At 46.4% G+C, this 15174-nt stretch overlaps 1 protein-coding gene across 1 annotated transcript in view; it reads right to left on the reverse strand.

Moving 5' to 3' along the window:
* Positions 1-11943: 11943 nt before the first annotated feature.
* The window catches only part of LOC119653455, a 31960-nt gene continuing 28729 nt past the window's right edge, over positions 11944-15174 (reverse strand). Inside the window, exons 8-11 of the mRNA XM_038058064.1 lie at positions 13199-13331; positions 13032-13132; positions 12836-12966; positions 11944-12767 (exon numbers count right to left, since the gene is read on the reverse strand). Coding sequence (XP_037913992.1) covers positions 12161-12767; positions 12836-12966; positions 13032-13132; positions 13199-13331 — 972 coding nt within the window. The 3' untranslated portion in view covers positions 11944-12160. The remainder of the gene's footprint in view (positions 12768-12835; positions 12967-13031; positions 13133-13198; positions 13332-15174) is intronic.

Consider the following 15174-nt stretch of genomic DNA (forward strand, 5'->3'; position numbering starts at 1 on the left):
GGCGAAAAGAGACTTGGATAACCATCCCATTGGCATGGGGCTACGGGCTCGAATAACGATACCATTTCAAATCACCTTTGATAATCAAGTGAGTAACTAAAACAATCCAGAACGGTGTCCTTCGTACCATCTACAAGGCGAGATGGAAGTTGCAATAGTTACAGCTTTCAGATGATAATTCTCTGTTCACTACCGCTCACTGTTCTCCTCTGTATCCTTCACTTGGTAAAGATCTTCATTGACAAACATGATATCAATACTGAACCTGGTCCTGACGAGCCTCCGAGCAGATCTTTTTTCCTCCAAGCATAATATTTAAAAGGAGCTTCTAAGAGTATTACTTCTCAATCTTTTGGATAGACGGACTTATTATTCCCATTCGTGGAGAATCTGCTTGTGTTGGAACCTAAGGTCCTCTTCGCTCTTTATGCAGACAGCGTTCTCATTATAGGAAAACATGGTTTCATGGAATAGCGGTCTACTGGTTATATTCTACTGGAGGCTACGAATTTTGTTCGTGTCAGGAGGTGTATGCCATTTACACCGGATTTCTAAAGTTACTAAACCAAACGTTTCCTTTCCCCCTCCGCCTTATTAATTATTATATTACCTCCTACGTTTCTAAATCAATCGTGGGCAGTGTCTTTTGATTGTTTCACATTTGGATCCTTTTCTTTCTCCTCTGGACTTGCTTAAGGTCCCATACTGGGGTTTTTTACCAATGACCTCCTTCATACCTGTGTTTGCTTTACACTCACTCACCAGGCTGTCATTGCCTGGAATCTAACTTATCGTATGGGCAAATCCCGGAATTTTTATTGAAAACGAGCGTTTTTTGGGGGGAGTTAGATTTATTTTTCAACATATCGTATCGTGTATCGCCCACACACTTGGTATAGCGAATTTCTAACATTTCGATGCCTTATCTGTAGTACGAAACGCCCAAGCTTTCAAAATACGACCTGGTTTCGGCAATGACATCCTTATTCGATGTAAATCTCTTTTATTGAAGTTACCGCTTCAAGTTGTGGTACAGGAAATACTCGCTGGGGGTCAAGTCTGGAGGAAATGGTGGGTGATCCAATTTGACGATGATCGGTACAGAATTTGTTTCTTTGTCATATGCGGCGTTTTTCTCTATTTGGTAGTTTAATTTCTCCAATAACATTGTATAATACTCTCATGTAACTCTATTTCCCTGCTGCAGATAGTCGTTGAGTATTATTGAATGCACGGAAACTAAAACCCTCTAGACTGAACGTTGGTTACTCGGCAATTTTGGTCAGCGTCCGTGGCTTCTCTCCTATGGTGTGGATCCACGTGTCGTCCATAGTCACAAACTCTTTTGGCCTTCCTTGGTGCTTGTATGACAAATTTTAAATAATTTACAAAACCATCAACAAACTGTTGTTCTCCCTCGCATTTACCTCAGCATCACGGATCACTTTCTCGAGGGCCAGGTTAAAGAGGACGCTTGATAGCGCATCCCCTTGTCGTAGACCGTTGTTGATGTCGAATGGTCTTGAGAATGATCCTGCTGCTTTTATCTGGCCTCGCACATTGGTCAGGGTCAGCCTAGTCAGTCTTATTAATTTCGTCGGGATACCGAATTCCCTCTTGGCCGTGTACAGTTTTACCCTGGCTACGCTATTATAGGCGGTTTTAAAGTCGATGAAAAAATGGTGCAACTGATGTCCATATTCCAACAGTTTTTCCATCGCCTGCCGCACAGAGAAAATCTGATCTGTCGCTGATTTGCCTGGAGTGAAGCCTCTTTGGTATGGGCCAATGATGTTCTGGGCGTATGGGGCTATCCGGCCTAGCAAGATAGTGGAGAATATCTTATAGATGGTACTCAGCAACGTGATACCTCTATAATTGCTGCACTGTGTGATATCTCCCTTTTTATGTATGAGACAGATAATGCCTCGTTGCCAATCGTCAGGCATTGATTCGCTGTCCCATACCTTGAGCACAAGTTGATGAACCACTTGGTGTAACTGGTCGCCTCCATATTTAACCAATTCGGCTGTAATTCCATCGGCTCCTGGCGACTTATGATTTTTAAGCCGATGAATTGCACAGACTGTTTCTCCTATACTTAGTGGTGGCAGTATTTGTCCGTCGTCTTCAGTTGGCGGGACCTCCAACTCGCCGATGTTCTCGTTGTTCAGTAGCTCATCAAAGTACTCAACCCATCGCTCTAATATGCCCATTCTGTCGGAAATCAGATTTCCCTCTTTGTCTCGGCAGGATGAGCATCGAGGTGTATAAGGCTTCATCCTGCTGACTTGTTAGTAAAACTTGCGCGCCTGGTGCGGTTGCTCCCTGTACTTTTCTAGTTCATAGATTTGTTGGTTCTCCAAGACTTCCTTTTTCCGTCTTTGAAGTCGCTTCTCCACTCGACGGAGTTCGTGATAAGTCTCTGCGCGTGCCCGCGTTCTTTGAGAATGCAACATTACTCGGTATGCGGAATTCTTCCGTTCCGTTGCTAGCTTACATTCATTGTCAAACCAGCCGTTCCGACTCCTTTTGCGGCTGGGGCCAAGTATGTTTGTGGCCGTATCCATGATAACGTTCTTCAGGTGGTTGTGAAGATCATTTGTTGATGCTTCATCTCCAGGTCCTCTGTTGACTGCGGTTATTGCGGCATCCATTTCCCTCTTATAGGTGTCGCGGAGGGTTGTGTTGTGGATGGCTTCAGTGTTCACTCTAGCCTGATTGTCAGAGGGGATTCTAGGTGGTATTGTTATTCGAGCTCGGAGCACCATGCCAACGAGATAGTGATCCGAGTCTATATTGGCTCCCCTATATGTTCTGACATTCATTAAGGCTGAGAGGTGGCGGCGTTCGATCAACACGTGGTCAATTTGCTTGAAAGTGGTCCCGTCTGGAGAGGCCCACGTATGTTTGTGGACCGCTTTCCGCGCAAACCAGGTACTTCCAACAACCATTTCGTGTGACACTGCTAATTGAATAGTCCGTTATCATTTGTATTTTCGTGTAAGCTATGGGAGCCAACGTATCGCCTGAATACGGGCTCCTTCGCTACTTGGCTGTTAAAATCCCCAAGTATGATTTTGATATCATATCTGGGACACGCTTTGAGGGTTCGTTCTACCGCCTTGTAGAAGGTATCCTTCTCCGACTCTGCAGTCTCCTCTGTAGGGGCGTGAACGTTTATGAGGTTTATATTTCTAAACTTGCCTCGCAAGCGCAGAGTGCATAGCCGTTCGCTTATGTTTTCAAAGCCGATAACAGCAGGTTTCATTTTTTGGCTGACTAAGAAACCTACTCCGAGTACTTGGTTTACTGGATGACCGCTATAATATATGGTGTAGTGGCTCTTCTCCAGGAAACCGGTCCCTGTCCATCGCATCTCTTGCAACGCTGTTATATCAGCCCTATATTGGGACAGGGTATTGGCTAGCTGCTCATCAGCTTCATCTCTGTACAGGGAGCGCACGTTCCATGAGAAAATGCGCAAATCGTTATTCCGTGTTCGTTGCCGGGTCCGTCGTTTTAAAATCCGTCCTATCCGAGGCTCCTGTTGTGACTTCGTAACAAGTTGTTTTCCGTGTAGGGTTGTCTGCCCTACCCAACCCCCAACCTGGAGGACCAGTTGGTACAATTTGTCCCGTTTTTAGCGCGGGAGACTCGCCTTCATCCTTCTCCGTCTGCAGCTTTTCGTTAAGAAAGAGCTCCCAGCGGTCACCACGTGGAGGTGGAGATAGGGTTTGGTAGTAGAGCTGTTGGTGTTGGTTCAGCAGGCATTTCCCAGGTTTTATGCTCCATCGTGGGTACCAATCCACGTTTCGCCCTGGGACCTACACTACCCTTTGACCACCGTGAGTGATCGGAGTGTTCAAAGGAGCTTCCCACATTCCCAAGCACGTGTCAACGGGACACTTCAATGGAGCTTCAATATTTACGAGCGGACATTCACAATCAATTTTTTAGGTTTTTAGGGGATTTTTCGGATAGCACTCCCCTTTTGGTCGTCTCCGGGTAGGCAGGATGATCTTTTGGCCATCGCCAATCTTATTTGGTTATTATAAATGACGCCCAGCGTGGGGAAAACATTTTCTGGGTTTTCAAGACCTGCTCAGGGAAAAACTGCTGAAGACCAGTGATGCAATCACTAGTATTAATAAGCTGGGTATCTGAGTCCTGTTAAAGGAAGGACAGCCGAAGATCCAGATTTTGGGCTAGACTTTGAGACCCTTCCCGTTATCGAAGCCCAGATTACGACCATCCATGTCTTCCAACTCGTAATGAACCGTTTCCACCCTAACAATGATCTTTGCTTTCTCGAATTTCCGATCCAGTTTCGCATTGTACCGGTTTTTCTGCATTGCTTAAATTGAAGAGACGCTTGTATATGATATCTCTGACCTGAAACTCACGGGCTCAGGATCGTAAGTTGCAACCCTTCTTCTGGGTCTCTCTAGCTTGCCCTAGAGCAAATTCAGAGCGTACATAGAAGACACAACATTCAAAGTGATAACTGACCACACTTCGCTCAAATGGCTGATGAACCAACCAGACCTCCACGGTAGGCTGGTCAAATGGGCATTGAAGCTTCAAGGATTCCTGTTCATCTTCAAACGCAGGAGAGGTTCGCAACATCTGCTGACTGATTGAGCGCATTAGGGAGAATTCCAACAAATTCCCTGATCTGCAGGTATGCTTCAAAAGATGAGCTGTAAAAGCAGCAGGCATGGACGCTTTGGATTCCGGAGGCGCTGACGATTAAGGTGATCACCCGCACCCATGACTATCCTTTAACTGCACATGAGGGGGGGAGGGTACAACCTTGGGTAGACTGCGGTTACGATTCCATTGGCCTAAAATGGCTTCACACATCAAGTACTACATCCGTAATTGTGAAACATGCAAGACGTCAAAGGTGCCCACTCAAACGCTCCAGTCTCTAATGGGAAAAGCGCTCACCTTCGACCAGGTGTTACAGCGCTTATATCGATCTGGTTGGCCCATATCCCAGAGGTCTTGCCGGAGACATTGGTGCAATAATCATTCTAGATCAACACCCTGCCTTGGGAACCTCAGGCCATTCCGGAGGATACTCATTTCGTCATTATAATTGGCGCCCAACGTGGGGCCCAATATTTTCTTAGTATCCGAATCAATGGAAGATACCCTATTCTGGCTCACAACTTCGTTTTGATGTGTCAGTTTCTCAACATTGTTCCCAGCTGGGCTCCATGGGCACTTGACTTCATCTTCGAAGTTGTAGGTTTTACGCCTTTTTTTTCTCTAAAAGCTAGTGCTCCTATGACTCATTTTCCCATCCCGCCTTGTGTAGTTGAGTTTCGTATCCTATGCTACCTTGAAATTTGATTCATTCAAGTGAGTGTGCTCCATTTTATTGAAAAGGATAAGGTGTTGATCTCATAAGGAAATCCTCTCAGGTATCGGTGGAGATGCGTCCAGGCCTCCTTATGTGCAAAAACCACGTATTTATTTGGAAAACGGCCGAAATAAGTGTTGTATAAAACAGAGAAGGGGCCAAAAAGAAACCCTTGGTCTTCATGTAAGGATAATATGACCAAGCATTGATCGTCAAATTGATTCAAGGCGAAGCCCGCATATGCCTAGAATATTATCGGAGCATGACAAAGACACTTCACTTCAAGTAGTCGATGGAAAAACTGTTGGAATATGACCATCACTTGTAGACATCTTTTCATTCAATTTAAGGTCGTCTATGATAGCATGGCAACGGTACAACTTTACTCTACCATCAGAAAAATCGGTTCTTGATAAAATTAGTAAGACTTACTAGGCTGGCCCTGACCAGGCCAAATCAAAGTGGCGGGATTCTTGTCATGTTAATTATCCATGCTAAGGCTACACGTATTCTCTTTGTCCTTTAGCCGAGAATTTAAAAAGTAGTCTGCAACACTGATTTGAGTGAGTAGTTATTTGTAAATTTAATGAAAGTGAAACGTGGTACATGGTGCCAACTTCAGTATCAAAAACAAAAACAACAACGCAGCAGCCAAAGGCACTGGTCAACTGCATACAATGAAAACAGTAGACTACCGCGTTGAGTGCTTAGAAATTTCTCCTATCTAGGGTTGAAAATCACAATTCATAACTGCTATGATCATGAAACCCGGACGTTGATTGTTAACCATTAGAGCCTACGTATTTCAATTTATAAAAACTCGAAATGCTTTACCAAAGACCTACCGTACAGGCATAACCGCAGAAAGAAAATCTTGATCCGGGGTGAAAATTATGCTTCCCCCTTATTATCCTTTCTTTTTTTTTCAAATTTCCATTCCGGGCCATCTAGAAAACTCTGGGACCGGGAAGAATCTCTTCCCTTCCAACCGTCCTCTCGTTAGGCCTGTGACTTGTCACTCATCATGTAACCTTGGGGGATTTGTATTCTTAGCAAGCAAAATGGTGCGCCATGTTCGAGAGGGAAGACCGCCCTAGCCTACATACTCGTAACGATGGTTTTCTTATGAAAAAAATCCGGCTGAACAGACCACGGCGGGCGGCCATTTGATCTGTACAGGTAAAAATAATCCAGCCTTAGATGGAGCAATTGCGAAGTCCAGGAAGTGACCCAGCTGTTGTAGTTAAAAAATGGAGTTTTCTTAATTAATTGACCATTGACCAACGCTACTATCGATTGGACTGAAAAATTCCCCCCATCATAGTATCAATAAGCAATCCTCGAGGAACTGATTCAATTTCTCTATTGAGATGGAATTTTCGTCATGTCAAGCTCCCTACGCATAGAGATGTCAATTCTCCATGTGAAAGAAGATAAATAGATGGTATTCCTTTGGCTGACTATATCCTGAAGATTCTGGACTACTAACCTCATTGTGTCCAGAGCCCTCCCTAGCGTACTTGGATTTTTTTTTGGGAGATTTAAGAGAGATCAACAAGGGTCACGTATGATACATATGGGGTTAACGTCTCCTTGCATCATGGTTATCCACGAGAAATGTTAGAGCTGGATGACCACCACTCAACGATTCCAAATGGAGCACTGTGGCTCCATGCATTGCGCGGCCACAAATCGCCTACCTCTGCCCTTATGCTTATGCTTATGATTCATCCAAATCTGCGAAACCGGACGACGACCTTGACCCAATCGACGCCGCCAACGAGCTGTTGGAGGAGATGACGATCGACGGTACGACGGGGGCTGACAAACCCCCCACGCAAGCAGATCATGTTGAGGGTAACGCAGATAAATCTGGAGCACTCGAAGTGCGCCTCGGCTAATCTGCTCGTCTTCCTCTTAGAGGAAGACATCGACATCGCATTAATACAGGAGCCCTGGGTCGGAAGCGACCGAACCATCAAAGGGCTCCAAAGGAAATATTTTAATTTATTCCACAGCACAGGAGACGCTGATCAGGATAGACCTAGAGCATGTATTCTTGCGAGGAAGAGTCTGCACGCTTTCCTGTGCCCGGACCTGAGTTCCAGTGACCTAGTTGTGGTCAAGCTGGAGCAGGAGGGGGCAGAGAACGTGTATATTTCCTCGGCGTACATGGCTCATGACCGATCAGCTCCGCCAGAAGAACTACATCTGACGAACACCATAACAACAAAGAAAGCCAAACTGCTGATAGGCTGCGACGCAAATGCAAGGCATACGCTTTGGGGCAGCTCCGAAATCAACGAAAGAGGTGAATCATTCTTTGATTTTATTATTACTTCAAATCTATCGGTGTGTAACAGGGGCAGTACACCAACCTTTTATTTCTCCTGCTCGGAGAACTGTGACGGTTGGGAGGAGGTCCTTGATATCACCCTAATAACAGACAACGGGATTCTTAGGGTGGAGGACTGGAGAGTGTCTGACCAGAGATCCTTCTCTGACCACACCACACCTCGCCGCAGAGGTTCCCAAGCCCTTTAGAGACCCCCGGAGGATCGACTGGACAAAGTTTGGTCAGGCAAATTAAGAACAAACTCTCCGGTGCGCAAATTGGTAGGATTGGCACGACAGACGAACTGGAGTCAAAGGTCGGGGCTCTGGAGAAGGCTTTTGATACCGCCTTCAAAGTCTTGTGCCCTGCTAAGTACAGCAAAAAGACCTTGCCACCGTGGTGGAACGAAGATCTCTCTAGTCTCAGGAAGCTGACCAGAGAAATCTTCAACATCTGCTACAGGCAAAAATACTGGCAGCCATATAAAGACTGCCTAAAGAAGTACAAGTCGGCCATCAGGACCGCCAAGAGGCGGTCTTAGCTAGACTATTGTCAGAACATTGAAAGCACTAGTGAATCCGCGAGGCCCAATAAGATTCTGTCCAAGGAACATAAGAGTCCATCCTTCCTTAAAAAGTCGAAAGGCTCCTGGACGGAATCTTCTAGTGAAACCTTGGAGCTGCTGGTGCAAACGCACTTTCCCTCCAGCGAGGAGGACTGTGAGTCAGAACCTCGCTTGGAGGGTTTGCGGCAACCCCAGCTGTGCGAGACTATCAAATCGGTAATTACCGGGGATAGGATCGGCTGGGCTATAAACAGCTTCTCCGCATACAAATCTCCAGGCCCAGATGGCATAATGCCAGTCATGCTACAGAAGCAGCAGGAAAGGGTTGTGCCGTGGCTTGTTGAGATTTACCGGAGCTGCATCACTTTAGGATACGTACCGCAGTCCTGGAAGCGCGCACGGGTGGTTTTCATACCGAAAGCCGGCAGGCGAGGTCATGAGTTCGCGAAGGACTTTCGGCCAATCAGCCTGACCTCTTTCGTGCTGAAGACCCTAGAACGCGTCCTGGACATTCACTTATGGAGAGAACGCCTTTCTCTAAGTCCCAGCATGCCTACCTCAAAGGAAAATCCACAGAAAGCACCCTCCACGAGGTAATTGGCACGGTGGAGCGGTCGCTGCAGTACAAACAGTATACCCTTGTTGCCTTCTTGGATATAGAAGGAGCTTTCAACAACGTCAGTACCAACGCCATCAAGGAAGCCTTGACCGGTATTGGATTGAAGGGGTTTCTCACGCATTGGATTATATCCATGCTGAGAACCAGGATAATCCAGTCCGATCTGGGAGGCAACCACTTGACCAGAGCGGTGAACAGAGGCACGCCTCAGGGTGGTGCTATCTCACCGGTGCTCTGGTTAATAGTAATGGACAAAATTTTACGTACATTGGACAGCAGCGGGGTGAAGGTAGTGGCGTATGCCGACGACTTGGTGATATTAGTATCAGGGATGTTTCTGTCCAGTATGAGCGACATCATGGAAGGAGCGTTGCGAAAGGTGTGCCTGTGGGCCGTAAGATGCGGACTCAGCATAAACCCAACCAAAACACAACTGATGCTATTCACCACCAAGACAAGGATACCTGAATTCCATCTACCACGGCTGAATGAACAAAGATTGGTTCTTTCCTCTAATGTAAAGTATCTGGGTGTAATCCTGGATCCTAAGCTAAATTGGAGGTTGAACCTTCTATGCCTGTAAGAGAACCTTTGCGAAGAAATGGGGTCTCGGGCCGAGAATGGTTCTCTGGATGTACACCGCTGTAGTGCGTCCGATCCTCACGTACGGATCTATTGTATGGTGGCAGGCTTTGAAGAAGAAATACAATAGAACGAAGCTTAATAGGATTCAGAGAGCCGCGTGTGCAGGTGCTACGGGGGCTCTGCAGTCCTGCCCGGCAGATGCTCTCAATGTACTCCTGCATCTCCTCCCCCTAGACCACCACATCAGATATGTTGCAGCATGCAGTGCCGTCAGACTACGTGAGTCCGGATGCTGGGCAGCGAAGTCCTACGGCCACAGCAACATTCTAGATGAAATACCTCGAGAAATCTGGGCATCCCCCACGGACTATGTCACATGCAAGCTGAATTTCACGAGAAACTTTGCTGTGGACCTTCCAACCAGGGCAAAGTGGAAAACCGGGGCCGTGTTGCAAGACTATGACACGGTATTCTTTACGGACGGATCAAAGATGGCCTATGGAGTCGGCGCGGGGGTTTTCTCGAATACACACGGTGTATCCAAGTCGTATGGTCTCCCAGGTTTCACCAGTGTATTCCAGGCGGAAGTACTGGCGATATTGGAAGTCTGTCGATGGCTGGAGCGTGATTCGAGCCCCAAGCGTAACATAGCCATTCTGACCGACAGCCAAGCGGCCATCAAGGCCTTGTACTCAACGACGACATCTTCCCGGTTGGTGGGGCAGTGCAGAGACATGCTCAACCATCTGGGCGGCACGCTCAAGATCACTCTCCTCTGGGTTCCCGGGCATAGGAACATAGAGGGGAATGAGCGGGCTGACGGATTTGCCAGGCAAGGCTCTGCTCTTGGCAGCCCCTCGGGGAATACAGTCGGTGTTCCGCTGGCGGCTGTCGGGGATCGAGTCTACTCGCACTACCTAGCAGCCGCGGGCCTGAGATGGCGAAGGCTTACAAGCTGTGCCAAATCAAGGAGAATTTGGCCCGCTTAGAACTTAGCCCGATCACGAGAGCTCCTGTGCCAGACGCGTGCAAATGCATTCAAGATTACGGCGGTCTGCACGGGGCACTGGCCCATAGGGGACCATGCCGCTAGGCTCGGCTTACCCTACAACTCGCATTTCCGAAGCTGCGGAGAAGGAAGGGAAACCCTCATGCACTTTCTCTGCGATTGCCCAGCTCTGGCTCGAGTCAGGCTGCGGACACTGGGTAAACCATTCTTTGGGGACCTCAGTGAGATTTGCAGCTGCAGGGTCGGAGAGTTGCTTTCCTTCGTGAATGCTACGGGCTGGCTCTGAAGATCCGAGCCAGCTGGACTCTGCTTCCCTGTTCCTATAACAACAGTCACGGTCTTAGGAGTTTGTGGCATCAAAACGGCGCACCAATGCGCTAATTGGACTCCTCGGAGCGGCCACTGATACCTACCTACCTACCCACGTATGATACATATGGGGTTAACGTCTCCTTGCATCATGGTTATCCACGAGAAATGTCATGGCCACCACTCAACGATTCCAAATGGAGCACTGTGGCTCCATGCATTGCGCGCCCACAAATCGCCTACCTCTGCCCTTATGATTATGCTTATGATTCATCCAAATCTTCATCCCCCCATTCCTCACTAACCCCCGCGCGCTATGTCCACAGCATGCTCTGAATGATTTCCAAATCAATCAACTCCTGACAGAATCTCGTTTGGGGTCCATTCTCCGTCTGTCTTTGGATGATGTCCGATAGGCGCTATGCATGAGGGTCACATTATTTTCAGGGACATACACTAAATCCGCGGGCGCCGGAAGATCCATATCTGTTGGGTATCAGAGATCCCTTGCCAATCCGGGACAAGGCGGGACTGCAAACCAGAATTCCAGATTCCTGAGAAGCTTAACTACCACCAAACAAAAAGATTGCGCCGCTAAAATAACTATTGCATTACTAAGCTCTTTTCCCGTTTTGAGCGCGTACATAATGAAGAAATTTACTTATTTGACGGTCGGGATTTGACCCGATTTGAGGGGCCATTATATTTGTACTAAATGTACTGCATAGTCCGGAGTCCTTGCACGGAATCCCATCTAAATCGTTAATTCGTCTGATACCTGACAAGGATACGACAAGTCAACGGAAATTTAGACAAGATACCATGCAAGGAGTCCGGACTAGGTAGTATATTTCGCCAAACTAAAGATCTTACACCAATTTCAGAATCCTTAAACAGATTAGGAACTAGTGAAATTTGTCCAAAAACGGGTGTCCCATATCGGTCGTTGATAATTCTTCTTCCTTATTCTCGTGGAAAGTTTTGGGTACATTGTCGGGGTGTGTCTGAGTCTGTGTCTGGGCAATTACGTCGCTTAGGTAGTGATGAATTTTGTGAAGATCGTCTTAAATGATTGCCGGCACCACTAACTCCCTCCTTTTAGGATCCTAGGGAATTAAAGTAGAAAACAACAAGATATAAGACTGTAATCTAAGATGTATTGAGATATTATAATTCACATAAAAGGATGGAAAGTGATGATGTATATTATGAAACTGCCATCAAAGTTCGTTGCATCATCTCGTCCTTCGTCATATTCATATAAAAAACGATTTGTGCATACATTTTCAAGAAATAATTGAAGCAAAATTAAAACCGAAATCCAAATCTCAACTGGATAATGTTGATCATCAGCAATATGATTAAATCTATGTTGTTTCCATTGGCTCTATTTGTAGGCTGCCAAATTCAGTAGTTCCTTCTGATTGCACTTGAAATTCAGTGGTTCCACTCATCTCTGGTGGACGCGCTGCATCTGATGGATTCTCATTTACATTATCACTCACAGCAGTTGAATCCTCTTGTAATGATGGGGTTTCACCAATTTGACCTGTATCTGAACTTGATTCAAGAATACTTTGTTGACCTTCGACGGTAGATCCTTCTGCTTTCGATTGTTCACTCATTTGAACGTCGCTCTCATTTGCCTGTTCTTCTGGATTGCCACTTGCAATATCATCGGATTCACCCGGTCGTCGCATCAACCCTAACATATCCAGCATGTTACGTTTAACAGTGTTCTCCTGAGCTGACTCTACAGATGGGTATGCACTTTTATGGTCGCATGTAGCTAAATGACGTGCCATAGAATTGCCATCGCAGTTTGAGAATCCACACACGCAATGCATTTCCGTGTCGAGTTCAATGTGAACATTGCTTTCAGGATTGACTCCCGTTTGACATGATGAGCTGTGATCAAGCATTGCGCGTACACAACACGTTTGATATCGACACTTCTGGCATTTCAGGAAGCCTCTGAAATAAAAGAAATGTAGTTGATCTGATGGAAGGACTACACTCTTTGAAGTGTGGCTGTAGCTTACATCAGATGGTTTTCTTCTTCGAACGCTGCATCGCATTCAATACATGCTTTGCCTGGTGTAAGACATTGGGTCACATCGTTGAAATCTTTCAGAGATGTATAAGCCGATGTAGGTTTTTGTGTAGTTTTAAGCTGGAATTGCAAATAAGTTAGAAAATGCTTACCTCGAAGGAAAATAGTGACAGAGTATCTATTACCTTAGCCATCGTAGCATAGATAGTGTTCGGTATTAATGGCTTCACTCCTCCAACACCGGCAAAACTTTGATGATCGAATAAGAGATGGGTTTTCAATGAACCTGAAAGTTGAATGGGGTCGTAAAAATTAGCTTGGCGAATGTGTGACTGTTAATATTAAAACGAACCTCTATTCAGGAAGGATAGTGCACATTTTGAGCATTTCTTAGCCAATGTTTTAACGAAGTGCTGCTGAATATGTTCGACATACTTGCTTACGGGCTCTAGGAGAGGACCCTCGTTTCCGTAGACTTGGAAAACCTAGGGAATGGCAAATTTGTGAATATTAAAAATTGTACACTCTTTTGCTTATGGCTCAATAAAACGACACCAATCTTTTCAAAAAAAAACTTAAACTTAGAAAACTATCAAAATTCTCGTCATTCCCCATATCCGCCAAGCAAGTCTCCCGCAGTACTTCTACTTGAAGGACGAGATTCACGATCTCGATACTTCAATCCGCGAAAGAATACTCACCCTGTATACCACCCACCTTCATAACAACCTGTCCAATATAGAATTAAACCGCAAAATCCATAAAATCATCCCTTAACTAAAAAAACTACCAACGTAGCGGTAAACCACTCCAAAGTAGTTCCCTTCCTGGAAAAGCAAACGTCTCTACTAGCCATTTTTTCAAAGCTTACCACTCCACCCTCCACATGCCTCACCAAGGCTCTGAAGCCGAAGTCAATCGATCAATCCTCTCCCTTAAATCTAATCTACCGTGGTCTCAGGCACAAGCCAAACTGGATTATTCCAGCACACATTCCTCCCAACCAGACCTCCTGGGTTGATTTTCCCAACTAACTTCGTCAAGCCCGAAACGGTCGCAAATTCCGTTCATCATCATCAACGACGCAACAACCGGTATCCGGTCTAGGCCTGCCTTAATAAGCAACTCCAGATATCCCGGATTTGTGCCGAGGTCCACCAATTCGGTATCTCTAAAAGCTGTCTGGCGTCCTGACCTACGCCATCGCTCCATCTTAGGCAGGGTCTGCCTCGTCTTCTTCTCCTACCATAGATATTGCCCTTATAAAAAGTTATCGAAGGAAGATTAGACCGGAGGTGATTTTCATTTCCAAATGGGACGAAGGGTCATACGCCGACATTCTCAGGAAAGTGAAGGCAGACCCCGAACTCACCAATTTGGGAGACAACGTCAGCCGCATTAGACGGTCCCAGAAGGGAGATCTTATGTTGGAACTTAAGAAATCCAAGGATGTAACCGCGGACAAATTCTTAAACCAAATCAGGAAGACTTTAGGGCAGGAAGCCGACATAAGAGCTAGCAGGCCGGATATCACTATAATCTGCAAAGATTTAGATGAAATCACGACGAAGGGGGAGGTTCGCGAAGCGTTGGAGAAACAGTTCGATCTTGCCGGACTACAAGAGTCAGTGGTGAAAACGCTAAGGAAAGCCTATGGGGGAACACAAACCGCCATTATCAGCCTACCAGTGGAGAACGCACTCAATTTGTTAGCAGCAGGGAGAGTGAGAATAGGCTGGGTTATGTGTCGCCTTAGGGAACAGGTGGCGTTAAAACGGTGCTTTAGATGCCTTGGCTTTGGTCACATTGCGAAGGCATGCACTAACCCAAATGACAGGTCAAAGCAATGCAGGAGATGCGGAGTGGAAGGCCATATCAGCAAGGATTGCGGAGCTGACCCAAACTGTCTACTGTGCAAAGGAAAGGAGGGTGTGGACCATCGGCACATTGCGGGCAGCAGCAGGTGCCCGGAATACAGGAGATGAGGTTGATACAAATCAATCTCAACCACTGCGAGGAGGCGCAGGATCTACTCGCGCAAACCATCCGCGAGAAAAACATCGATGTGGCCATACTAAGTGAACCATACTGAAACCGCGGTGGTAGCGTTTGGGTCAAAGACCAAACGGGCCAAGCAGCGCTGTGGACTTGTGGAGAACAAGCCTTCCAGGAAATAATGGAGCACCCGGAGGAGGGCTTCATCAAAGCGAAGGTGAAGGGCATCCACATCTACAGCTGCTATGCTCCACCCAGCGCTACACTCGTCGAGTATGATCGGATGCTTGCTGCTCTTGTTTTGGATGCAAGAGGACGTTGGCCGATCATAAT

The sequence above is a fragment of the Hermetia illucens genome, chromosome 4 (assembly GCF_905115235.1).
Source record: "Hermetia illucens chromosome 4, iHerIll2.2.curated.20191125, whole genome shotgun sequence".
Lineage (NCBI taxonomy): Eukaryota > Metazoa > Arthropoda > Insecta > Diptera > Stratiomyidae > Hermetia > Hermetia illucens.